This window comes from Lupinus angustifolius, chromosome LG11 (genome assembly GCF_001865875.1).
Source record: "Lupinus angustifolius cultivar Tanjil chromosome LG11, LupAngTanjil_v1.0, whole genome shotgun sequence".
NCBI classification, from domain to species: domain Eukaryota; kingdom Viridiplantae; phylum Streptophyta; class Magnoliopsida; order Fabales; family Fabaceae; genus Lupinus; species Lupinus angustifolius.
The window spans coordinates 1038349-1063702 of NC_032019.1; the positions used below are offsets into that span (position 1 = coordinate 1038349).

The 25354-nt window shown below is 34.0% G+C and overlaps 5 protein-coding genes across 14 annotated transcripts in view; 3 read left to right on the forward strand and 2 right to left on the reverse strand.

Moving 5' to 3' along the window:
- LOC109360001 (dr1-associated corepressor-like) lies at positions 560 to 3264 on the reverse strand. The gene is made up of 6 exons (XM_019604735.1): positions 3101 to 3264; positions 2510 to 2582; positions 2302 to 2395; positions 1883 to 1999; positions 1751 to 1808; positions 560 to 1345 (listed from the first exon to the last, which is right to left on the reverse strand). The coding sequence occupies exons 1-6, from the start codon at positions 3131 to 3133 to the stop codon at positions 881 to 883; spliced, it is 840 nt and encodes a 279-aa protein (XP_019460280.1). The 5' UTR covers positions 3134 to 3264; the 3' UTR covers positions 560 to 880.
- Positions 5370 to 8434, forward strand: LOC109359993. The gene is made up of 2 exons (XM_019604714.1): positions 5370 to 5547; positions 6233 to 8434. Exon 2 carries the CDS (start codon positions 6252 to 6254, stop codon positions 8196 to 8198), a length of 1947 nt encoding a protein of 648 aa, XP_019460259.1. The 5' UTR covers positions 5370 to 5547; positions 6233 to 6251; the 3' UTR covers positions 8199 to 8434.
- LOC109359997 (tyrosine-specific transport protein-like) lies at positions 9275 to 14513 on the forward strand. 6 transcript variants are annotated; one of them, XM_019604722.1, is made up of 15 exons: positions 9281 to 9454; positions 9491 to 9672; positions 9853 to 9893; positions 10518 to 10610; positions 10878 to 10952; positions 11240 to 11289; positions 11696 to 11785; positions 11931 to 11987; positions 12386 to 12455; positions 12626 to 12727; positions 12794 to 12846; positions 13377 to 13515; positions 13644 to 13728; positions 13961 to 14089; positions 14189 to 14513. In XM_019604722.1, the coding sequence occupies exons 1-15, from the start codon at positions 9369 to 9371 to the stop codon at positions 14368 to 14370; spliced, it is 1434 nt and encodes a 477-aa protein (XP_019460267.1). In that variant the 5' UTR covers positions 9281 to 9368; the 3' UTR covers positions 14371 to 14513. The 6 variants fall into 6 exon arrangements, with proteins under 6 accessions (XP_019460269.1, XP_019460270.1, XP_019460267.1 ...); XM_019604723.1 differs by having other exon boundaries at positions 9281 to 9448; positions 9485 to 9672; XM_019604720.1 differs by having other exon boundaries at positions 9281 to 9672.
- LOC109359999 (probable E3 ubiquitin-protein ligase RHC1A) lies at positions 16813 to 19194 on the reverse strand. Of its 5 annotated transcripts, none has more exons than XM_019604731.1 (3): positions 19074 to 19194; positions 17724 to 18086; positions 16813 to 17615 (listed from the first exon to the last, which is right to left on the reverse strand). In XM_019604731.1, the coding sequence occupies exons 2-3, from the start codon at positions 18032 to 18034 to the stop codon at positions 17027 to 17029; spliced, it is 900 nt and encodes a 299-aa protein (XP_019460276.1). In that variant the 5' UTR covers positions 18035 to 18086; positions 19074 to 19194; the 3' UTR covers positions 16813 to 17026. The 5 variants fall into 5 exon arrangements, with proteins under 5 accessions (XP_019460276.1, XP_019460274.1, XP_019460275.1 ...); XM_019604729.1 differs by having other exon boundaries at positions 16813 to 17643; positions 17692 to 18086; XM_019604730.1 differs by having other exon boundaries at positions 16813 to 17131; positions 17195 to 18086.
- The window catches only part of LOC109359995 (cyclin-dependent kinase C-2-like), a 6087-nt gene continuing 952 nt past the window's right edge, over positions 20220 to 25354 (forward strand). Inside the window, exons 1-11 of the mRNA XM_019604716.1 lie at positions 20220 to 20465; positions 21780 to 21861; positions 22059 to 22149; positions 22240 to 22269; positions 22451 to 22560; positions 22652 to 22724; positions 23161 to 23281; positions 23380 to 23497; positions 23926 to 24065; positions 24185 to 24242; positions 24708 to 24778. Coding sequence (XP_019460261.1) covers positions 20356 to 20465; positions 21780 to 21861; positions 22059 to 22149; positions 22240 to 22269; positions 22451 to 22560; positions 22652 to 22724; positions 23161 to 23281; positions 23380 to 23497; positions 23926 to 24065; positions 24185 to 24242; positions 24708 to 24778 — 1004 coding nt within the window. The 5' untranslated portion in view covers positions 20220 to 20355. The remainder of the gene's footprint in view (positions 20466 to 21779; positions 21862 to 22058; positions 22150 to 22239; positions 22270 to 22450; positions 22561 to 22651; positions 22725 to 23160; positions 23282 to 23379; positions 23498 to 23925; positions 24066 to 24184; positions 24243 to 24707; positions 24779 to 25354) is intronic.

Here is a 25354-nt window from a genome sequence, read left to right on the forward strand (position 1 = left end):
CACAAATCCACAACAAGCCCACCCCACAATCAACACATCAAATATCATACAAAAGGTACCAATTATAATATAAGGAGTGACTCTCTCATATTCACACCTTGTCACACCAAATTACTTAATAATTTATAAAGACAAAAGATAAATATAAATAGTTTTTACTTCTATGTAATTGTCAAATGTAACAATAATCAAGTTGTAGTTGTATTGGTGGAATCGAGTACAACAACAATATAATATTTTATCCTAAATCATGTTTAATGGTATTGCTTGTAATTTTTCTTGCCTCGAGAAATTTGACTAATTGATCTATCATTCTTAATGAGACTTTAAATGATCTCTTACGCACAAGTTCAAACTACAAAAGATATGATTTTATCATTTTTTCTATAAAAAAAGTTTCTTGAACATTCTATCAAATATATTCATTCCTAATTCTATTGTTTACCCTCATTGAATGCCACATTTTCATATCTTCTACATTTTGATGTATACATTAAGAATCTTATATTGAGACTTAAAGATCAAAATGTTGATGAGAAAATATGGGAAGATAGTTTATTAGAGTATATGGTTACATGCACAAGAATATTAGTGGGTAACCCAGCCATGCCACCACCATAAGAACCATGTCAATACACATGACTTTTCAAAGCAAATAGCAAAATCAAGTTGTCACAACCATAGGCAATGATTACATCAAAGACTACAACTTTGCAAGTTACAGTAGCTTCAATATTTCTGAATTATCTGCACTTTTTACTCTAAACTATGGTAGTAAGACTGAGAACATTTTCATCAACTAATCATCTGTTCATAACACTAGTCCTAACTCCTAAATACTCTACTCAAGTCATAACTAAACCAATGTTCATTGATCTACCTACATTTCTTCATCATAATCCTCCTTATCTTCATCTATATTTCTATTTAAGTTGGCCAGTTGTATGGGATCGATGGCCATTTTTTCCATATCAGACAACGACCATCCAGGGTATTCCTCATGCTTCTCTTCGGAGACTGATTTCCCAGGCGAACTAGATGGGATTGGAGTAGGTACATCTAACGAATCCATGCTCTCAACTGGTTCCATATTTAAATCAAAGTTTCGAATGCATGTTTCAGCAGGTTTGCTAGCCGGAAAACTATGCTTAACTTCTTCAGGTTCTGGCACATTTTCCAGGCTTTCATTGCTTCCAGTATGCTTATCATTTTGGTTCAATATATTAGAATCGTCTTCAAACTTGATGTGTGAAGCCATCTCTTGATCTACTGTTCGACTTCCTCGGCCACGACCCCTACCTCTGCCCCTGCCCCTTCCTCTGCCACTAGTATGTCCAGGCTCTGGCTGCACAAAGATTTAAAAAAATGATTCAACATCAAGCAGTTGTGTGGTTCTTTATAGTGCCATATACCCCTTGGCTAGCAAGTCCACATTAAGTACTAGTGCTGATTTTACAGCATATGATCGATTAACATTTAACAACAGTTTTTACCAAATGCTTTTGGTTCTTCATGTAGTGAGGTTTATGTTGAAACGGGGATAATTTTAAGGGTACCTCCATTCACAAGTTACAAGTGAAACATTTTTAATGGGTGAAAGTGAAGATTTTATATTCTTACCACCACCAAACACCATAAACTTGAAAGAGGTGTGCAAACTGCAAAATGGTTGCAGTGTTCACATATCTAGTCACTTAGCAATAGATTTAATCATACTAGAAAAAACTTGAAGTAACTACAGATATATTACCATTTTATTTCTCTTTTGCTCCTCGTCGCTGTCGTTATCACCATCTTCAGCCACTTTCCTGATATAAAATAAACAAAAGTCAGCAATAAGAAACTTTTTTCATGTGGCAAGAGTATAAACCAAGGCACAAACCTCCTCTTGGTTGTAGCAGAATCGTCACCAGAAGCAACGGAGCCACCTAGATCAGGAACCTTGCTGACAATATCTTTCAGAAAATCAAAGACATTAAAGGTTTGTACACACTGCTTCCTGCAAATCCAAGGAGAAGGAAACACTAGAATAAACAGCACATGATCTTTTGAATATGTCTTTTCACATGTCTAATCCTTTTTGTGAGTGTGAGTAATAAGAGCAAGAGGAGAGTTTAATCTGATACATCTTTGAATTGTAACTATATAGAAGAATACGAAGACACAATGAGATTAAGTCACTAAACAATATCATAAGAATGAAGCTTTCATGCTCTAATAAATACCATACTCAACAACCCAAAAGAAAGAAACTAGAAAGCTATAATTTACTTTTACGGCCTTGAAATACATTTCACTTACAAATGGATAGCATTCATCGTCCTTGCACCCTTCCTCACAGTTATATCGTATGTTTGATCACATAAATCTTGCAGAAATAGCTCTAGTGCTTTAGCTGCAAAAACAAAAACACATGTTCTCATAAACTGGAATATTAATAAATTCTCAAAAACATGTAAAAAAGATCATGTTAAAGAAAAAACTATATTAAGCATAAAAGACTTCTTACAAACTAGAAGGGGCACAGCCATTGCAATCTTCCCAACATCCTCGTCCGCTTGCATAATTTTCTTAATCCGAGCCTGTCGATAATCAATTCTATCAGAATACATAATCACCATTGTTCAAGGGGGCATATTCATGGGAAAAAACTACATATAAGCTTCTAGACTCTTGACAAATTTGAGGGGGGTGAAACCCTTGTCACACTACTCAACAAACCCTGCTTTCCAATACAAAAAAACATGTCCTAAAAATTGATAATTGATATTGCACAATCAAACCAAAGCACGAAGGGAAGAACTTTCTTCATTTTTATGGATATCATCACACAAACATAGTAGACATATAAATACAGAAAAAATGAGTAAAAAGATATCATTTTGAACAATTCTAGAGCATAGTATCAATACAAAACAAGTATACACAGTAGAACATAAATTCTAAAACCAAGAGAACCCATAGACAACAATTACAGAAGCAAAATAACACACCCCAAATGAAACAAAGACAAACTCAATGATACAAATAAACATTAGCAAACAAGAATAACTTCCAAGGAATAATAGAATACAGAATAAGAAAAGATAGAAGAACTTACAGCAGGGAAACGAGTATCTAGTTTCTTCTTCATGTTGATAAAAAAAACAAGAGAACACAACAGGGTTGAAGAGGAAGACAAAGAAACCACCTTGGTTTTTATAAAGAAGACAAAGAAGAAGAAGAAAGAAGAAGAAGTTGTAAAGTTTTGTTTTTTTGTTGTTGGTTTGACTTATAGACAAAATTGAAAGATGTTATGTGTTGTTAGCCACTCCTTTTTAATATCCACATATATACACCATAAAACCCTAAACCCAAAATCTTTCATAGTTTTATAGTGGGAGCAAATTATTGTCCTACAGTTTGTGTCACTATATGTGTCATGAGGAAAATATTTAATAATTAAATTTTAACTTAAATATATTTTTTTTAATCAATTACACACCTATAACAAATAGAATGGCACAAAGTGTAAGACAACAGATATGTACCTTCTTATAGTATATAGGATAATATGCTCTCTTTCTTTTTTTCTATTCCCACCTTTTTTTTCTTATGCATACACTATTATAAAAGAAAATTAGTATTCCAAGTGTATAATTTGTATTATCTCATTTTATCTTTATTAATAATTTAGATTCATTTTGTATTATAATCTCTTTAAAGTTAAATATATTTCATTTATTGTAATAAAATTTGTATACATATTTTTTATTTTTTTTAAGAGATAATAATAATTAAATATCAATGATGAATGATGGACTGATAATATATAAAATTCATATATTATCAGTGCATATATTTTTTATATCTTTAGTCATCTATAATAATGAAATTATTAAATTAAAAGTGTGGAGACTCATAAACTGTCAAAGCCTAGCAAAGGGCTAAGGCTAGTTTATTTAAAAGTGTCATGGATTTTAAAAAAAAGGAGATGATGTAATTTTGTGTTAAAAGAGAGGATGTAATTTTGTGTTGAGGAATAATGTGGTTAACATGTTAACAAATGTAATTTTGTTTTAAGGAATAATGTGGTTAGTATATCAACAAATGTAATCTAGTTATTTCCGGACTGGATTGTTAAGATCAAATTTGTTGTCGTAAGGCTAATCAGGTAGTTAATTTTATGGCTAAACTTAGATCTCATGTTTCGGATACCTTTAAGATCTGAGACATTGTTCTGTTTCATTGTCAACTTTATCTTACTTAAGTTCTCTCTCATATAATCTAGTTTTCTTTGTGTTTGCTATTTTGTTTTTCGATCTACCAAAAAAAGCAAATGTATTTTTGTGGTGATAATGTAAGTTTATTCCTTTTGTATTCCTTAATTGAAACTAATAGTTTCTATTAACAAATTTGAAGAAAAAAATATATGAGATTCTTTATTGCATCAAATTATGATGATTCTAAAAAATTGATTCTTTAATATTTTGTTGTTAATTAACATTTAACATATATTATAATCTAACTAATATTTTATTTTATTAAATTCTACTTTTATTTCATTTGTATTTTTAGTCACAAGATCCACTTTAAATTTTGGATTGTAGATTTTGTTTAGTACATGTCAATCTAAATCATTAATTGTGATAAATTGTTGATATCATTATATTAGAACAATAGATTAATATTGGAACTTGGTATAGATTTATCCAATTAAATATAAAGTGTAAGTTACACATTAAAAAGAAGTTAACTATTAGTGAGGGAGAGCACCAAAAATACATGTTGTAGTAACAAAACAAAAACTAATATTTATGAACATAATGGATGGGTTACCCATATATATTATTTTTTACCAATAAAGTATTGGTCTAATACCGTAATACTCTACTAAATATTGGAATGACTAAAATGTTAAAAGTTGATTAATGAAAATAATAAAAAGTGTATCTTTGCACAATAGAAAAGAAATAAATGATAGATGAACCAAAAGTAATAGAGTCACCAACTTTTGTTTTTTTGTTGATATGAGTAAAAGCTAGAAACTGTGACGCAATTGAATATTTATATTTTGTATGCAAAAAATTGATACATTTTTATTTACACATAATATTATTTTAGGAATATAATTATCTACCATAATTTTTATTATTTATTTTTCAGTTTTGCAAAACAACTTGTGAAATCTACTCCTTTTATGTGCATTAAAAAACAGAAGTCTTCCAATAATGTAATAATTTTTGACATCATCATTAATTAATGTACTATAACATAGCCACGTAGTATTTTAAATTGAAAAGAAGTCAATGTTATTTAATTATTTATTTATTTATTACAGACAACAGAAATTAATGTCTTGATTCCATTAATAGAACCTTGTTTTCTTCATATTATTACTTTTTTTCTCTTTCTCTCATTTCTTCATTTTTTCAGATCTCTCTCTTTCTTCTAAACCCTAATTCTCCCAATTTCACTTTCAACCTTCCAAATTTCTATCTTGTTCTCTACCCATTTCTCCATTCAACATCTTCATCATCTGCAACGCTTCTATTTCTGGAATCCCAGGTTCGTTCTCCTTTTTTCAATTCTCTATTTTCGTTTTTCTTATAAGATAATGGCTATGGTATTCTTTAGCTACGTTGATTATGTCAGAGAGTGAGAATTCGCATGTTTAGTTTTGGGTTTTGTGAAATCGCAGAATTCAGTTATTAGAATTTCGCATATTGCTTTTGTTAGAATTGTTGAATGGATTGGTCTACTTGACAGAATGGATATTTGGTAGGGAATTGTGTGAGAATGGTGGTAGCTCATGCGGTTTTTTAATTAATGAATTTTATTTGAATTTGTAGGTTTTTTTTTTGTGTTTGGCACCTTATCACAATATTTGAGTTTATAAGTTTGTTGTATTTGAATTTGAATTGAAAATTTTCGCTGTTTTTATATACATCATCTTTCTGGGGAATTTGGTATCATGGGTGCTTCTCAAAATATGGTTTTTATTGGGGATGATTGAGGAATGTGAAAATGTGGAAGTTAATTTTGTGTTTGAGTTAGACTACAAAATTTGGCATGGATTTTTTGGTGAAGGTATTCCAATGTTGTTTGTTCGTAATTTTTAAATCTCAACATCTGCACTCATGTGTGAACACTGTACATTCTTTTCTGGATTTATTCACACAAGTAACTCTGCTGATTTGGTAGTCAATTAGAGAAAAAATGTATCAAAAGTTATTTTCTTTGGATGTTGTAGGACCTTTGCATTCTAAGAGATGTCTCCTATATCCCTATCCAAGTCCAAAGACAAAAAGGCAAGCAAGGAAGCTCAGAAGGCTTCTGCAAAGCCTGCAGTTTCTGGTAATACAGTAGCTGGTATTCCAGCGAGTGCATACAACCCTTTATTAGGAACATTCCATGCTCTAGAAATGTCAGCATCATCTTCTACCTCACCAATACATTCTAATAGTCGGTTCCGGAACATAGATGAAACAGATGAACATCTTGCCGGTTCAATGGTAGCTGGTATTGAGTATGATTCTGTTTCTAACAATGACAGTTGGTCTGGTGAGTCTGAAGACCATAAAGAGAAAACTTCCAATATTCATGTTCGACTTGAATCAGCACCAGGAGCTGATAATGACAAGCGAGAGAAAATCCGCCAGAAGAATGAGAGAAAACATCAACGCCAGAAGGAAAGGCGAGCACAAGAGTTGCATGAGCGTTGCAATGGTTATCTTATGTCAAGGAAACTTGAAGCACTTGCTCAACAGCTTGTGGCAATGGGATTTTCTCATGAGCGGGCAACAGTGGCACTGATACTGAATGAAGGAAGGGTGGAGGAGTCAGTAGCATGGCTGTTTGAAGCTGGTGAAGAAGATAACCACAAGGATAAAAACATAGGTAGCGATAATTTGAAAATTGACATATCGGAAGAACTTGCTAGGGTTGCTGCCATGGAAATTAGGTATGGTTGCTCAAAACAGGAGGTTGAAAGAGTGATTGTTATCTGTGAGGGTGATCTTGATAAGGCTGCAGAGAGCTTGAGAGAAACAAGGCAGAATCCACTGTTGGCTCCACCAAAGCCTGAGGAAACTGGTGAACATCTTATCATTAACAATGCTAAGCTGTCAGGAGTTGTGAGTCAGACCCAAAGGCCAGTAACAAAACCTGTTCCTTCACCAAATCAAATTAAAAAGGATGAAAAGGAGTTTAACTATGCAGAGTCAGCAGTTACTAATGGAGTATCTCCAGAATCCAGTAATATAAATATTCAGCCTCTAAAGATAACCCAGCCTAAGTCTGAATGGGTGAAGTCCCAACAGGCTACTATACCAGCTGACAAAAGGTGGCCAAGTGCTGGATCTAATCCACCTGTCTCTTTGGCACTGCCTTTGCAGGTGTCACCCCAACCTGCTAAGATTGAAGCTCATCATTATATGGCTGTTGGAGGTGAATATAAGAACCTTCAACACGGAACAGCTGGTGAACAGTTAGTTGTGATGCAGCGGCCTCAAACTGTAAATGCAAAGCAGGTTCCAGCCACAAGCATGGGATCATCTTCTGGAATAGCGGCTAATTGGTATCCGACTAATAGTGTAGAAGCTATGAGATCGAATGCCTTTATATCTCACACTCCTTCCGTAGGAACCCTCAACCAGAACTATCACGTTTCCAATCAGATATACCACCAACTTCGATATCAACCTCAACAGTTTGTCTCTGACAGCAGTTATTCAGTTGATCCCCAAGCAACCAGCCAAGGTAATATCATGTGGAATAAGAATAGTGCATCTCCAACACTTGCTGCTGCTGCTTCTCTAGGACTCTTTTCTGGGCTAGGATCAGCAGCCACATCAGGGGCATCTTCTCCAGTAGATTGGAGCACAGGTGGGTCAATGCATTTCGATTATACCAACATAGACTGGTCCGTGGATAGAAGTATAGCTTCACCTAGGTCAAAAGCTTTATGGCCAGGGGTTGCACCTTTTTCCAAGAGTACTGCTCAATTGTATGGTTCAAATGCTTCTGGGGTGGTTCCTCAATCGTCATTCAGACCTGTGCCCTCAAATGGTAGCATGGGTCGCATGTCCGGTTTGCAAGATGGTGGTGTAGCTTCTGCAGAAACAGCAGCTGCCGCTTCTCGGGACTGGAGTTCTCCATTTGAAGGGAAAGATCTTTTCAGTTTACCAAGACATTTTGTTTCCTCTCCTTCTCTGTAGAATGAGAGGAGATAAGTTGGGTGAATAAAAGGAAAGAAAAACCCGAAAATTTGTGTGTATTTGATATTTGATCCCTATGATAGTATGATTATACAGTTGATGAAATGTTGGTAAACTTTTCAGTGAGAGGGACTAGCATACAAGAAATACGTTGCATCCCACATGCACATTACACATTTACTTACATGCTTTCAACAAGCCCGCACGTTTTTACAGTATTACTGCAACTACTTTGTGCACTGTTTTTTGTGAAATCCAATGCCTTTGCACTGTTCTTTTTTGTGATTAGTTTTGTGGCTGTACTCCATTTTATGCAGGATTAATTAACATAAGGATATGTTTTCATGGATCAATAGATAAAAATATAAGGATTGGGTATCCATTTCTGAAGTTGTGGGGATATCTTTATTGGTTGACTTTTAATGGCAAAAACAATTTATAGACAATTTCTCAACAATTAAACAATTGCTCAAGTGGTTTCTGGGTCGTTGACATTGGCCACGTAGTCACATGTTACATACTCATCTGCAACTTAATAAACAACAACATATCTGGTTAATATAATTTTGTTGTTGTTGCAAATATCATTTTCTTATTAAATATCATTTACTTAATTATGCCATTATGGACCAAGAAAAATGGACTGCTCAATATCTTTGAACATATCTTACATCAAAACTGTAGCACTAAAAATATAGTGAAAGTTACAACCACTATTCTCAAAGGCATTACAATAATACATAAATAATTAAGGGTAAAAAGTAAGAATTTGATCCTAGAGCATCAATGAAACACTCATATGATAGATACTAGTCTCACTTAGTGGATTCAGAGAGGTAAGAATATATGAAATTCTCCATGCGAATATAATATTTTCAGGATTTGAATCCACGACTTGTAAATCGTATAACAAACTATCTTACCATTATGTCGAGGTTAACTCTCTGCTTACAATAATTGTTAGTTGATAATCAAAATTTCAAATTGTATTTGACATGAAACAATAATTGAACTATGTTGACATAATTTGGCTATGGCCCACATTATCTCCAGTGAAGTAGAGGTGGGTATAGCCTTTAAATCCTGTCACTAGTATAACTTAACAAACCATTACCTGAACTTGTTCTGACTCCAAATGTTCAATTGAGGTACAAAAAACATCACATATAAATGATGATCATGTTGTCTTCTCACTCTCCTTTCTTCCAAATTCCCACTCTTGTGATCCAACCAAGAAATCAGCATCATCATCAGCAGCAGCAGCAGCAGCTACTATGGAAGGGACTTCCCTTTCACCATATCACTTTTCAACAAAGCTTGTTCACTTGTGTTTACCCTTTGAGGACAAATCTCCACAAATGCTTCTTACAAAAGCAGTCCAAAGCTGAACAAGAACAACAACAAGAACAAGAAGTATTTGAATTTGAGAGGTTGTTCTCAAATCTTAACCAAGCTACCTTGAAGAGGGAACCTGGTTGGTGCATTCTACACCTCTTTTCTCTTCTGTATGTACAACTACTGCTATTGTGGAGTCTGTGTCTCAAAAAGTCCTTCTTGTTTATTATTATTGTTTAAACTCTTCAGAGTAAAAATCTCATTTTGACAACTTAATTTATTAACATTGTTTATCTGTGTTGATATTTGATACTTTCAGGAAGCTTAACCAGTGCAATTTTCCTGGTTGCAGGAACTACGGTGCGCCACTTTTGCTCTTTCTTTTCTTTCTCTTTAGTACCAAGTACCAACCTTTTGTTTTCCTTCCTGATTTCCATGCATGTGTGACACCATAGGGATACATCATATATGTTATTTGTGTTTTTAATCTCAAGATGTGATGTCAGACTTACTATCGAAGTTTCTCGTTTAAACTGTTAGTCTCCCCCACTTTTAGGCTCCTATAGTCTCTGCCACTATACACTAATGTTTCCTGCACAGAGGAATATAAAGTAGTTTCTTTTGTAACATGACTATATACATATATTACAATGTTACATAAACCTGGTTGCTTATTATGCTGAATGAGTATGTGCATCAGATCAGTCTACTTCAAAATACACTAATTTATGCTTTGCATAATACGCCACAGCTATTTCGGTTATCACATACCAGTCTTGATATAAATATTAGGCCATGCCCTTTGTTTTTGAAGAAAATTCAAGATGAAGCTGCTCACAAGTGAAGATTATACTCAATATGCCCTTTGTTAAATTTGACTATTCAATATTCATAACTGCAAAACTTGTTAGATTATGTTCATTTGTATTCATTCTAGCATTATTTATTGTCACAATTTTCCTCAAATGCAAATATATATCACAGGTGGGTGCAGGGATCCTTGCAATTCCTGCAGTGACACAAGAGTCTGGCTTTTTAGCATCTGCAGTTACTTGCATCATTTGTTGGTTATTCATGGTAATAATTCGTATCTATTATATGACATTTTAAAATAGTACAATCAATAATGCAATATCGAGTCATGAATGCCAAGTCGTACGTAAATGATACCAAGATTTTCCATTGTAGCAATGCCAGTTAAATTAGCTTGCAATATTACTGTTACAAGCACACAATTGTTTATAACCTCAGTTTTGTCTTTCGAAGCAGAAAACTTTGTAGCATACACTACACTTTGTTTTCCCACTGAAAATTTAACACACATAAGCTCATCAACTCCTGCAGGTTGTGACAGGTTTGCTTGTTGCTGAAGTGAATGTCAACACCATGTGTGAACTTGGTTCTGGTGGCGTGTCATTGGTAACTCATTCTACTGCTTACTCTTGCTTGCTTGATGCTTGCATAGATTTTGCTTGACGTTATATGAATCCTGATTTAGTGCAGGGTTTCTTTTATCATGATTTTGGATAGGTAATATATTTTTATGCATGAATCATGGATATGTAGAAAAAGGATGCATGATATTAGAAAGCATGAAAACTTAACACAAGTGTGTTCCACTGTTAGAATTTTTGTTATTCTGACAACCTTTACCTTTCTATTCTGCCTATTTAGATTTTTAGTAACTTGATCTTGATTAAGTTCAGGTATCAATGGCCCGAAGAACTTTAGGGGAAGTTGGGGTTCAAATTTCATGGTAAGTTCGTAAATCATCTTCGTAAAATTTTAAGCATGTGGAACTATGGGAAATCAACATGCATAATATGGCTATAACCCAGACACACTGTGTCAACATGCTATAATTGATTTAAAGAGGCATTACTTCCATGGAAAAGAAGATGCTTTCCGTCTCTTGTGAAACACAATGCTGCAAGAGAGTTTGTGCAGAAGGCAGAAGCAGTCAATGCTTTTATAGATATAAAATCACTATGAACACAGAAGTGATTAGATTATCTAGAAACCTTCATTCCTTATAGCCTTGCAACTTTCCTTCCTTTATAAATGTACATATTATTTAGCTACTTCTCTAAGAGATTATGATCTTCTGTAACTTCATTTCATTCTTGAAGAGGTGTTTAATAATGATTGTCATTTTCTTGCAGCTGGTCATACATCTTCATACATTATGCCCTTCTTGTTGCCTATATGGCACGCTCTTCTGATATATTGACAAATTTTCTTGGCATTCCTACGTACAAGCCACGAACTCTGCCTTGCATTCTCCCTAAATTTTCATTGAACTTATTCCTCCTAGTACTGTCATTATGTGACCCAAACTTTGTGTTCGGTATTCCGAGTAAACCTTGTTAGGTGCTGATACTAGCATTTTGGTCACAGATGGGGAAGTGCAACTTTGTTTTCGTTGATTTTTGGAGGCATATGCTTCTTTGGAAGGTTGGTTTAGTTTTCTTCATGCTTTCTTGATCTAAACTTACCTTCTGTAAGTTATATCCTTTTGTTGGGGTAAATGACCCTGGTGCAAATTTAGTCATAAGAATATATTAAAATATCTTCTCAATTAAGATGAATCTTGCATGCCTGAGTATTTCTATGTATGCATACATTTGTTATGTGATTCACACGATCTTTTCATGCACATTATACTCGCTTGATGCTTAACTCACGAGTTTACAAAAGGTAAAAGTATAAGTAACTTATGAAAGATTTCTACCAGGCCTATAAAAACTAACAGGAAAAAGAAGTGGAGCCTGAATGATTATTTAACTTCTTGCAGTTCTAAGTTTAATGTTCTAAGGGTATAAAAGTTGACAGGACTTAATTGAATTGTGTAGCCAGCGTTTTGTTGGTGCAGTTAATGGGGCTCTAGTTATTGGTATCATCAGCTCTTTTGCAATTCTTGTGGTAAGACTTTCATGTCAAAAACTATGAAATTCTTTTCATTTTCTGCACTATTTTACTATTCTCGTTCGTTTGGTTAAGCACCAGGGGAGTGAGTCTTTCAAGATGATTTCTTTTCCAATTTTGAAATATATTTGTTTATGTTGAGATAGAGATTATTTTTTATATCTTAGGCAGTTGCAAGTGGAGACCTACACTTGAATGCTCTTTTGAAAGCTAACTTCCAAGCGGCTCCTATGAGTATACCAATTATTGCACTCTCATTTGTTTACCAGGTAACTTCATGAATCTCCAGTTACTGAAGAACTGACAGAGTTTAACACTTTGATATGCTAATGCAGAATGTGGTACCTGTTCTTTGCACAAATCTTGAAGGAGACTTGTCCAAAGTAAGGTGACAAATCTCATCGCCATTCTTTGCTGTAACAATTATTCTGATCGTACGATACTTAGGCTTATTACTTACATTTGGAATATTTATTTTATCAATTGTTTTGAAGTGATTACTTTGATTTCATTTTAAGTACTATAATTCATTTCTCCTCTGTGATGGCCAAGTTTTGATGGTTGTGTTGCATAATAACCTACAAACTTAATCATATTGCATAGGTTTGGTTATTTTATGTATTTCTTTTCTCCGATGATTTCAGCATCTGCAACAAGGTTAATGAGAACTTGGCATAGTGATCTTCAAATATGTACTAATGCATTAAAAATTAACACAATACTTAATATTCTGATGTTGAGACTGTCTCAACTTCCTTCATATTAGTATAGTCTAGCATCTTACTTCTCATTTACTTATATTTCTTCCCTCTTCTGCACTTAGTCATGCTCCGGATAATACCTATTCTAAATTTTTTTGTGTCGTCTATTCACTGTTTTCTAGAGCTCTATCTAATATGGCTTGGTTTTTTCTTTCAGGAGTGCAATAATCCTAGGAACTGGTATACCTCTTGTTCTGTTTCTCATCTGGAATGCTGTGATCTTAGGAACTGTCAATGACAATGTAATGGGCCTTGATCCAATACAACAACTGCGATCTACAAATGAAACAGTTGGGGTAAGTTTATGACAGTCTCAAGCAATTTTCAGCCGCAACCGTATGAAAAATACTTAAAATTTAGAGGAGAAATTTATTGACCATATTGTTTCTTATTTTATTTTATCCTCCTCAACCAAATCCTGCAGCCTATAGTTGAGGTGTTCTCACTTCTTGCTATTGCTACATCTTACATTGGATTTGTTTTGGGTTTGTCAGATTTTCTCGCAGATTGTAAGCATTGTATCTCTCATTGTCTTTACCTTTTTGTATGCTTCACCATGCAACTATATTGCACATCTGAAAGACTAGTAATTTACTTGAATCTACTTCTATGTATTTTCCAATTATTCAATGATTTGTTTCCCAAGTATTCAGATTTTTCTGATGCGAGGTTGTCACTTGTTGGTATGAAATTTTACTCATCTGAATGATACATCTATTGCTTCATTGTGTTGATTTTCAGTGCTGAAACTCCCAACAAGTGAGAACAGGCCACTGCCATATATACTAACTTTGGTTCCACCACTAATACTCTCATTGTTGGATCCGGAAATATTTTTTAAAGCCTTGGATTTTGCTGGAACATATGGAGGTATAGCTAAAATTTCTGCAAGTGCATGCATGCATGTGTTGTTGCTTAAAATAAATTCTGACAGAGCAAGTTTTTCTCATCGTTTCATATCACCTCTAGTGTTGGTGCTTTTCGGAGTTATTCCGGCTGCAATGTCCTGGTCTGATAGGTACTCAAAGTCATCTCCATCAGTGAAGCTACCTGAACTAGTTCCAGGAGGGAGGATCACCCTACTATTGGTGCTTGGAGGTTCAGGATATGTACTTCTTTCTGAATTAATTGAGAACTTTCAACACCTTTAAAAACTCATGTGGCTTTTTTCTTTCACCTTCTTTCAATAATCATTTAACTTTCCACTATAATTGAAGCATGTTTTACTATGTAGAGATAAGGAAACACTTTTAGATAAGGGTCATGTACATATTAACTTTTCCATTTTGACCTTAGGGGTAAAATTTGGCAATTTATATGGTCATGAACTCATATCAAGTAACAACTATATCAAGTTGAACATAAGCCTAATTTCATTGTTTTCTCAATGTGGAAGTGTGCCTACAAAGATAATTTGATGGTTTATACTAACACAATTAACATGGAACCAAAGAGTTTCCACTTTATAACATGTGAGCTTTTTCTTGCCCTTAGAACAAAGTAATATTGCAGGTTCCACCAAGGTATTCATATCATGAAAGACAAAAATAAATGGGGCTCATCTTTGTCAATTTATTTCAAATTAACAAGAAGTTGATAAATAAGTGATTCTTAGAGCATGCTTATAGTATAACTTCATTGTCTTATGATATTGGTGTGGTCTAGATGATGTAAAAATCTGACTTTATGAAAAAAAAGGGCAAAAATCTCTAGTACCATTATATCTTATGAGCAACATTATTCTAGGATTGCTGGTTCAGCACAACCATTGTGGGATCCTATGAAAAAAAGGGTCTTCTACGAATATTAAAATATGGACTATTAAATCTTATATGGATAATTAAGATTATTACATGATCATTAGCTAACTTTTAATCTAACCATTCATGATATATTTTCAATCTTTCCATTTTTCACTCTATCAATCTTTGTTAATTTGTGTCACACTAGGTGGAATGTGTTAATAATTGGCTCTGATTTCTTGATTTGGTTTGAAACATGTTCCAATTTGTTTGCTATAAGTGGTTGTTGGCTGCTATTATACATGCTAGCTGTCCATTTGATTAGAGTTAATAAAAAAACAATGAAATTCAATTAGAGATTATGAACTGTCCATTTTGCCTTCCAATAATATCCCATTTGATAAAGGATAGTGTTATAGTGTATGATTGGATCCTGTCCAACCTGGTGACAATCTTCAAGCCCTTGATGCAAAGATTTTAAGTGGTTGAGGTTCATTGGATTTGATCTTTACTTGGAGGAAAGTAATACGGTAAGTTTCACCCGATATCTTCGAATCATGAAAGAGAATATCAACTCGCAAACTTACCCGTAAAATAGAAAACGATAAGAAATGGATAAGTTGTCTATATGCTAAAATATTTTTCAAAAATTGTGCTACCCTTGTTGTTTTTGTTTGTTTTTGACCTTGTATTTTATATTTGTATACATATAATTCAACCCTTGATGGCAGAGAATGATGCTGCTTGTGACTCCTTGTCACCACAATAATTAATAAAGGCATGCCAACATGGACCCTCATTATTTGTTTTTTGGATGTGACAAAATCACAACATGCAAAAACTCAAAAGTCTATCATCAGAAATTGGTCCCTACATTACATGATACGTGTTCTTTATTTTATGCTTGCCTTTTATCATATGATTATTCATGTCACAAGGAGGCATGGATTCTTTAGAGTCTATGACTCTAGGCTACAATGACTCAATACACTGGCTACTTTAGGGAGATAAATTCTTGGGTCAAGTTCTGCAGATAATCTTAACAAGATCTCTTCAGATAAAAATGATACTAATTAGTTTGCACTCTTCAAATTAGATATATCAATTTGCACTTTTCAAATTAGACACTGATTACTTTGGAAAGACACATGACTATCAACAACAACAACAAAACTTTGAAAAGACACATACTTTTGACAAAATTATAATTTGAATTCTTTAACTGAGTAACAACACATTTCACCAATAATATCCTTGATGCAAAACTTTGCATTAGTTTTAGCTTTGACAGTGTCAAGGATTTGCAATCTTAGTTTACTGCCAACTTGGACATCAAAGATAATAGGAAATTGTTGATGATATCTTACATAAAAATATTATGTTTCTATTTGCCTGTTAGGCTGTTAATGGGTAGATTTGCAAACAAAGACTTGTAAGCAAAATGGAGATGGTGACTATTGAATTAACATATGTAAACTTCAGAATAGGTTTGGCAGAATTACCACAGAATTCAAAGTTTCACTGACTGAATCAAAGTTCTAAAAATGACAAGTTTTTTTATTATTTGCCATCTCAATAGAAAGGCTTCTGTTGCATGTCATACATATAGACACATATACCCAACATTAGTTTCTCAAACTGCAATGGCAAAGTGTCAGGGTTCAAATCCTAAAGTTGTCCCTTCAACAATGCATTTGTTAGCTCATGAAACTACCTTAACATGTGAGTTGTTCAGTTGCAGAAAACTTCACAGATTTGAAGATTCATCTAACAATGGTATCAAAACCGACAACCCGAGCCCAACACTTTATGATTGCTTCCGAGCCACTTAAAGGAAACAGATAAACTACCTAAGCAGCAAGAAACAATCAAATTGTATAATAACATGTGAAAGCTTCAAAGAGATTCAACTTATCAAGCAAATAGCATGTACAGAGATTTTAACAAACTACTATTTAACCATCTTCCTTACATAAAATAAAATCTTCACAAACTTTCTGTCTCATTTTCAACTACAAGCATTACTAGACATTCAATTATTTATCCATGAAAGGAAATGCAGCTTTTAGTAATCAAAGGGCCATCCACTATAGCTTGTTCCATCATGCTGGTCAGGAGTGGTTGAAGAAGAGCTGCTTCCCCTAGTTTGAGTATAATGATTATTATTGTTTGAATTCGAAGAACGGAATGGCCACAAAAATGATAATGGGTTTCTCCTTCCTTGGTTCTGATGGGTATTCTCCCTGCCGCTGGAGCCACTATCACTGCCACTGTTGCTGTTGGCATTAGTTCCTGCCAAGCTTCGACTACGACGAGCACAAGCATGTCCTTGAGGTGGCAGCTCGACACGGCAAACAGGGCACGAGTTATGCTGAATCAACCAAGGAACAATACAGTCAGAGTGGTAAATGTGGTTACATGGCATCTCTCTAGCTTCAGAGCCGAGTTCAAATTTGTCTTTACAAACTGGACAATGTGAGTCTGAGCGAAGATGTGCCTGTGTGATCCTAATAGTAGGCATTGCATCAATTGAAGAACGTGCAGCTGGGGGTGGACCATGCCGATCATTTGTGGTGAGTTGTTCGATAAGTTCTTCCAATCCAGGGCCCATAAAATAGTCCCCAAAATCAACGCGCCTTGGACCACCTCTTGGGCCACCATTAGACAAGGCGAATCCAGGAACTTGACCATGAAATATCAAATAAGGACCAGAACTATAAACACCCCAACCCTGTTCAGGAGGAACTGGGACAGAACCATACCTTCCTCTAACATCAAAGTTTGGATGTCTTCCGGACATTCTCTGCCTCATGACATTATCAACAGCACCTATAAGCTCAAATCTAGGATCAGAACCTCTCCGCCCCATAAAAGCATGTATAGCATCAAAAAGGTCAGGCATTTGACGAGATTCTCCCGATTGCGACGGAACAGTAAATTGGGGTGCAGTTTCTTGTATCTCATTGAGTTCTTGTATGAACCCTCCATCACAGTAAGGGCAGATGACATCTCTCCCTTCAAGCACAATTGGCTGCCTGCATGCGTAACACCAGTGAGTTGCTCCACTTGACATTCTTAAACGGGACTTCTAAATTGTAAATCTGCACCAAGCTGCAACTCTTCTTCTGCACCAAATGTAGAGATTCAGAAATATAAAATAAGTTAATAGATCGAGACATTATAAAATTGAAAATAAATGAATGAGGTAGGAACAGGTTATCTCGAATTATTACTTTTGAACCAGTAAAGGTACCATAATAAGATCAAAAATTTCTTTAAACCGAGACATCAATCTTGTCCCCAACTTCTCAACCTTACAAAGTATTTTTTTGTAAGAAGAGAAGCCATGACAATTGATTCAGAGAGCCGGAACTGAAACATGAAACTGTATGAACAATATATGTAAAGAAGACTTTCCTTCAACAAATAAGAAAAGAAAAGTTTTTTACTGGATTGAATGCAAATGGCAACATAACAGCACATTTCCACAAAGAAACTATCTTCAAAATTACAAAAGGAAATCATAAATCAAGTGCCTCAATTAAGGCTATACTTAACATAGGCACATTAAACAATACTTGGGCATGTCAAGACTACTAACAGAGAAGCTGCTACTATAAGTTTAACAATCTTTTTATATCAAATCATTAAGCACTAAAATTGACATAATCACAAATCACAATGTACAAGTAGTCCAGTTCTAACAGAAAAACTATTAAATTATTCAGAGAAATGGAATGAACCTGTTGGATTGAATTGAAAAGAAAATTAAAACCAGAAAGAAGAGAAAAATTCAGGGAGCATATGTTATATTCATATAAGAAGCACAGTTTTATTCATAGAAACAAATTTTACCATCAAACATAACCTCAGAGAGAGAAATCATAACAAAACTCCAACTATTAAGAAAACCTAGAACAAATCAAATCAATTTTTTATTCTCAAAATACAATTTTTTCCAAATGGGGTTTCAATTAATCAGTAACCATTTACTCCAAGCACCATATTATGCTAAAAAACATAGAACCCACTAAAGAAAAAATTAAGAATAAAATAGAGAAAAGGGTGATTTGTGAAAGAGGACGAGTGAGGATTGAAGAGAGTAAAGTTACCAAAGGAAATGAAGAGAGGGAAATAAGAATAGGGAGAATCAGATCGTAGTAGTGTGGTGAGATTCTGAGCCACCGAGAGAGAGAGAGAGAGAGAGAGTAGTTGTTTTCCCACTCAGGAAATAGTCTTCACATTTTTCACTTCTTAATTTCTATCATTCTTTCTTTTTCTGTAATGAACAAAATTAAGTTTCCAATAGAAATTAAAGGCAAATTGTAATAAAACACTTTCAAAAATAAAATACATTGCACTTAAAACAATGAGTTTCCAAAAATGAAAAATAGTTTGCATGGATTTTAGTCTAGTTTTAAGTTGGATCAATTCTTATCGACAATAATTTAACTAATTTCTAACATTAATAATAGGGGATTAATAATTAATGGAGCATTCAATCATATTTATATATAGAATGATAGAAACATGGGAATTTTTTTAGATGTTATATTATTTGGGTCATTATTAAAATATGAAATTACATATGAGATAGTTTTCACATTCTTGAGATTTTGGAGTGAAATAAAATTGTGTGCAGGATAGATTGCACCACAAGGTGGACCACATTACAGTAACAGTTAAAATCCAAATAAACATAAACTGGGCTATAGACATTGACCCTTCTATGAACAATTTATGCAAATCAGCCCAATATTTTTGGGCCTACTTTGTCATATGTATTATCTCCTTATAGTAGGAGTCTTTTTGATAACACGAATTCCTATTTCTCAATGATAGCCCACGATCAAGTTAATTGGCTGAATACCGTGAAACCATTTCATAGAAGTTTATTGATATCCTCTTTTTATAAAGCAAATCGACTTCAATTCTTGAATAATCGATATCACTTTTCCTTCTATTGTAATAAAAGATTCCCTTTTTATGTGGAAAATGTCTGTATGACATTATTCTCATAAAATAAATAGAACAATCTTAATCATGATTACAAATAAGATGTTATTTTAGTAGTGTAAGATTTCATTAGATCTTCGAGATCAATAAAATATTAAAAATTTGATTCTTGTGAACAATATTTATTAGGATAATAATCACACATAAAAAAGATTATTTTCTTAACAAAAATAAATATATAAATTAGAAATGGTTTCTTTAGTATAAAAGTAAGTGTAATACATGTATTTGAATAAAAACACAAGTACGTCGGTGTAAACGCTTTAGTTTTTTTCCATTTAATTTAGTTTCTCTTTTGTGTTGGGTGCTTGTATTCGTTGATGCGTGAAACCCTAATTCGATTTTTCTCTCAGCTTTTGAATTTTGGTTTTGGAAGGAATGGCTATTGCAGCACCAGGGCAACTGAACGTGACTGAATCCCCCTCTTGGGGTTCCAGAAGCGTTGATTGCTTCGAGAAATTGGAACAAATTGGCGAGGGTACTTATGGGTTAGTTTCACTTTCTCCACTGTTTAACCTTTTACTTATCAAAATCGTTTCTTTTTTAATCTACCCTTTGTCAATTCAGTTATAACTATGCTTTTCATTACTTCTAGTCGTCAATTATTGTGGTGCTTATGTGCATTATGCAACACTTCGTTGGGATTAGAGGATATGTTCTTATCGAGTTAGATTGGTTGAACTTGAAAACAATGTTCACTTGAGATTTTTGTGATTTGCATGTAACCATATCAGTTACAATTTTTTTATGATATAATCAGATGATCATTCAAAATAAGAAAAAAACTTACCTTCAAAAGAAAATACCCTAATTTTGTTAATTGTCACTATCCTTCTCAATCCCTTGCCGCATCTGCGAGCTTATCAAATTCACACACCCTGACCCTCTGCTTCTCAACGATATCGAGATTATTAATGGTGCAGTGCACTTCCTTACCATCTGTAGCTGTGCTCTGCACCTTATTCTAATTGCTAGGTTTCTTTATTTGTTGTCTGTATCATTTTTGGGTTTTTATTAGCTCTACAGAGTATGTAAGTAAGGGATGTTTTGTGTTTTTTAATAGAGAAATGGCAATTTCAAATAGGCATATCAGAAGTAGGCTCCATCAAACAAATAGCGTTACAAATAAATATTTTTTTGGGGGAGACCATGGCATCAGTCGGTCACCCTGTTCCCTCTGCCCTTGTGATTGAACTTGAAGAAAACCTGCATGATATTTTTTGAATTCTTGATTCACGAGCATCTAGTTATATCAATTAGAAATATTTTATGTGTGAAGCAATCATCTTGCTTGAAAGTTGAAACAGCTATGAAGAATAACATGGCTTGCATGTCATTAAGAAAAAGTTTGAATGGAGACCTTCCTTTAAAAGAGTTTTGAGGGTGTCTGGATGGCACAAGTTAGGTGCTTTGTGAGTTCTTTGTTATGTATTTCTTCTATTGGTATTGTTTTTTTATTATTTCTGGTTTGTTGCTTTGCCTTCTCCTCGAAATCCATCGTGAATATTAATCATGGATCAGCTCTCCTTATAGCATAATCAACGATCTTATTTGCAACAAGTCAAAAACTAGTCTTTCCCTTTTCATTGGCCATGGTTCCCATTTGTATCACATGCTTAAATGCCTTCTTATCCTCACATTATTTTTGGGGATTGGATACTTGTTCATTACTTCATTTGTATATGACAATTGACACCTTTGAAATACTTAAAAAATTTATGTTCCATAAAACTTCTTACCACATTGTTGTTGTCTGAATCTGAAGAGAACTGATCCGTGCCTTCATATTTTTTCGCTTGCAGTCAAGTTTACATGGCTAAAGAAATCAAGACTGGTGAGATTGTCGCCCTGAAGAAAATACGAATGGATAACGAGAGAGAGGGGGTATGTCTTCGAATATTTTTGTTGTTTATTATATTGTTAGTGCTTCACTTCATTTGTTATTTCCTGATGTCTCTTTTGCTTTTGCAAACTTTTCATTGTACCTGCAATTCAATGGACCTAAATCCGAAGTTGCATCTACACTCTGTTACTATTGTATTATTCTACTCTGAAATGTATTGTAAATTTTGTCATTGCAGTTTCCTATAACTGCTATACGTGAAATCAAAATTCTAAAGAAACTACACCATGAAAATGTGATCAAGCTGAAAGAAATCGTGACTTCTCCAGGTGCTGTCGTTTAAGTATAATTATGCCTGTTATTAAAATGATTTATGCTTAAAAGAATTGTTTCATTTGTCTAACATTTTGTTTTTTTAGGCCCTGAGAAAGATGAACAAGGAAGGCCAGGCAAGTTATTTGTTCCCATGTTATTAGCCAATTACTTCATTTACAATTAGACCATAGCAACTACCACATAATATGCTTTATAATTTAAGCTGTGAAAATATCCATCAACACCCTTTCAATTCTCTTAGTTCCATATTAACCCAGTTATTCTGCTTTCCATTTATGGTTTTGGGGATTGCAGATGGTAACAAGTATAAAGGTGGAATCTATATGGTCTTTGAATACATGGACCATGATTTGACAGGTCTTGCTGACCGTCCTGGGATGAGATTTACAGTTCCCCAAATTAAGGTATTACTAATTTACTATTAATATTGAGTGTTCTTTTATATTTGAATAGTTTTCATTTTAGTGTGGTCTGAGTTCTGCTTTACTTTTGAAGTGTTACATGAAACAACTTTTGACCGGGCTTCACTATTGTCATGTAAATCAAGTTCTTCATCGTGATATCAAAGGTATGTGTATTAGCCTAGGATATGTACTTTGAAATGCATGCCAAATTGATGCCAGATATGTACCCAATACTGATACTAGAACGGATACTCAATAAATGTTAGTTTACATTGTACTTGCAAAAACTAAGACCTAAGCTGGAAAAAAAACTTTTCTCTGCTCTTCCCTTCAATTATAAAGTTCCTGCTATAGTGCTTCATTTATGGGCTCTTCTGATGCATTCATATGTTTTATGAGATGAAATATATAATTTTTTGTATGTAGACTGTCATATCTTGCCACTATCTTAATTATTTTTAAACAAAAGTTGTATCCCCCTTTTGAACTTGTCTCGTATCTGACATCCATACTTCTTCATCATAGATATTAACTTAGTAATGTTTTTATATTTTCATGAAGATCCATTTCTCCTATTTGATGTATTTTGTTCTGCTGCAGGGTCAAATCTTCTTATAGACAATGAAGGAAATCTGAAGCTTGCTGATTTTGGGTTGGCACGATCATTTTCTAATGACCACAATGCAAATCTTACAAACCGTGTCATTACCTTGTGGTACAGGTAATTGGTGTCATTGATGTCATCAGAGTTCATCTGGGAAAGTGTCGAGGTTATGTGATTGGCCAGTGCATGTATTAATTTTGTCACTATATATTTAGGCCGCCTGAGTTACTGCTAGGGACAACAAAGTATGGACCAGCAGTAGATATGTGGTCTGTTGGGTGCATTTTTGCTGAGCTTCTTCATGGGAAGCCTATCTTTCCAGGAAAAGATGAGGTTAGTGATATTCTATGCATGGTGATTGAGTGATATAAGCAAAATGGTGAGTGATTCATGTGATATTGTTTATTGGCTAGATATGGTTTTATGTTGTATATTGTCAATACAGCTATGCATTAACAATGGCTGGAAAAAAAGGATTCTTGATAATATTTTATGGCTCTTCAATCCACCTCTGAATAATTACTGCCACATTTCTTTCTCTGCATATTTAATGCATCTTTCATCTTGGTTGCCACAATCACCTGTTTGTTTGCCTCTAAAACTGTCATTTTATTCAGAGGGTCAATGATGTTTTATGTATTTTCAATATATGCATTCTATTCAGTTATTTTTGCATCCATTCCAGATTTTGCTTTTATTATATATATGGCCTATGGTGTATATCCACATGGTAATTATTGTTTGCTTTGTAATTACTGTAGCCAGAACAATTAAATAAAATATTTGAACTTTGCGGAGCACCAGATGAGGTGATCTGGCCTGGAGTTTCTAAGATTCCTTGGTATAATCAATTTAAGCCCACAAGGCCAATGAAAAGACGTCTGAGGGAAGTTTTTAGGCAGTAAGTATGAGTATCAGCATTCATATATACTTTTTATCCTACAAAAAAGTAAGTGTATCATCCATCTTCTTTGGTTTTATACTTACTAAAAGGATTTTCTTCCTACGAGTTGAGTATAGTTTTGATCGTCATGCTTTGGAATTGTTGGAGAGGATGCTGGCACTTGATCCGGCGCAGGTATCATTTCTTCACTCATGGATCTGATTTAATGAAATCTTGAATGCCTTTTTAAGCACTTCAAATACCTTTGTCCCAATTTATTTTGTATCACCTTAACCTGTTCTAATTTGATAAGGTTGACTGTATCCACTATTGTTTTGTAATTATTATGTCTTTTAAATTGACAAGTCTCGAATGAAACACAAGATAAAAATGGTGTGCATCTGTTTTCATTTTTTAGAGGCATGTGTAATGTTTTGAAAATGGTGCAAAAAGCATAAATTTTGTTATAAATCAGTTTTAAACGTTGGTCTTTATGCTTTATACGTATGTCATTTGTAAAATATGAAGGTATGTATTGTTTTCGGTGTAATCCAATGATAATTTATTATTCACTGTTGGGCCATATACTTTTATGATGATTAATTTTGTTATAATCTTCAGCCTAATACAAGATTGTCAATTTTATTTCTTACTTTATAGAGAATTACTGCCAAAGATGCACTTGATGCTGAATATTTCTGGACTGATCCATTACCATGTGATCCCAAGAGGTATGACCAATCATCCAGTACTTGGTTTTTATTTTCAAAATATTAATTTTCCTTTGAAAGTATGAGGTATCGGTAGGATCAAATACCCATCTCCCCCTTCATTCATTCCCTTTAACTTTTTTTTTATCTTTTTTCCAACTAATTGTTTCTTGTAGCGGATTATTAAATTCTTTGTCTACAAATATGTTTTACAATAGAACATTATGACGTTGTTCAATCCATATCACCGACCCTTCCTGATGGGAAAAGACTTTGTTTTTTCTAGGGATGGCAACGGGTACGGGCGGGCACGGGTAGTAGCTACCCGCTACCCGTTTTAAAATAGAAAAGTAATACCCATACCCGCCCGTACCCGTACGGGTACCCGTGAGCGGGTATTTGCGGGTAGTTCTGGGTACCCGCGGGTAGAACGGGTACCCGCGGGTTTCCTCTATTATAAATAATTTTTAAATTTTTTACTTCTATTGTGTTTCAAATAACATGAAACTTAATTATTTTTGTACCTTTTGATTAAATATTTTGCTAAAATGCTAAATTTATTGGTGGTTTCCATTTGTGTGATTTTTTGTTCTCATT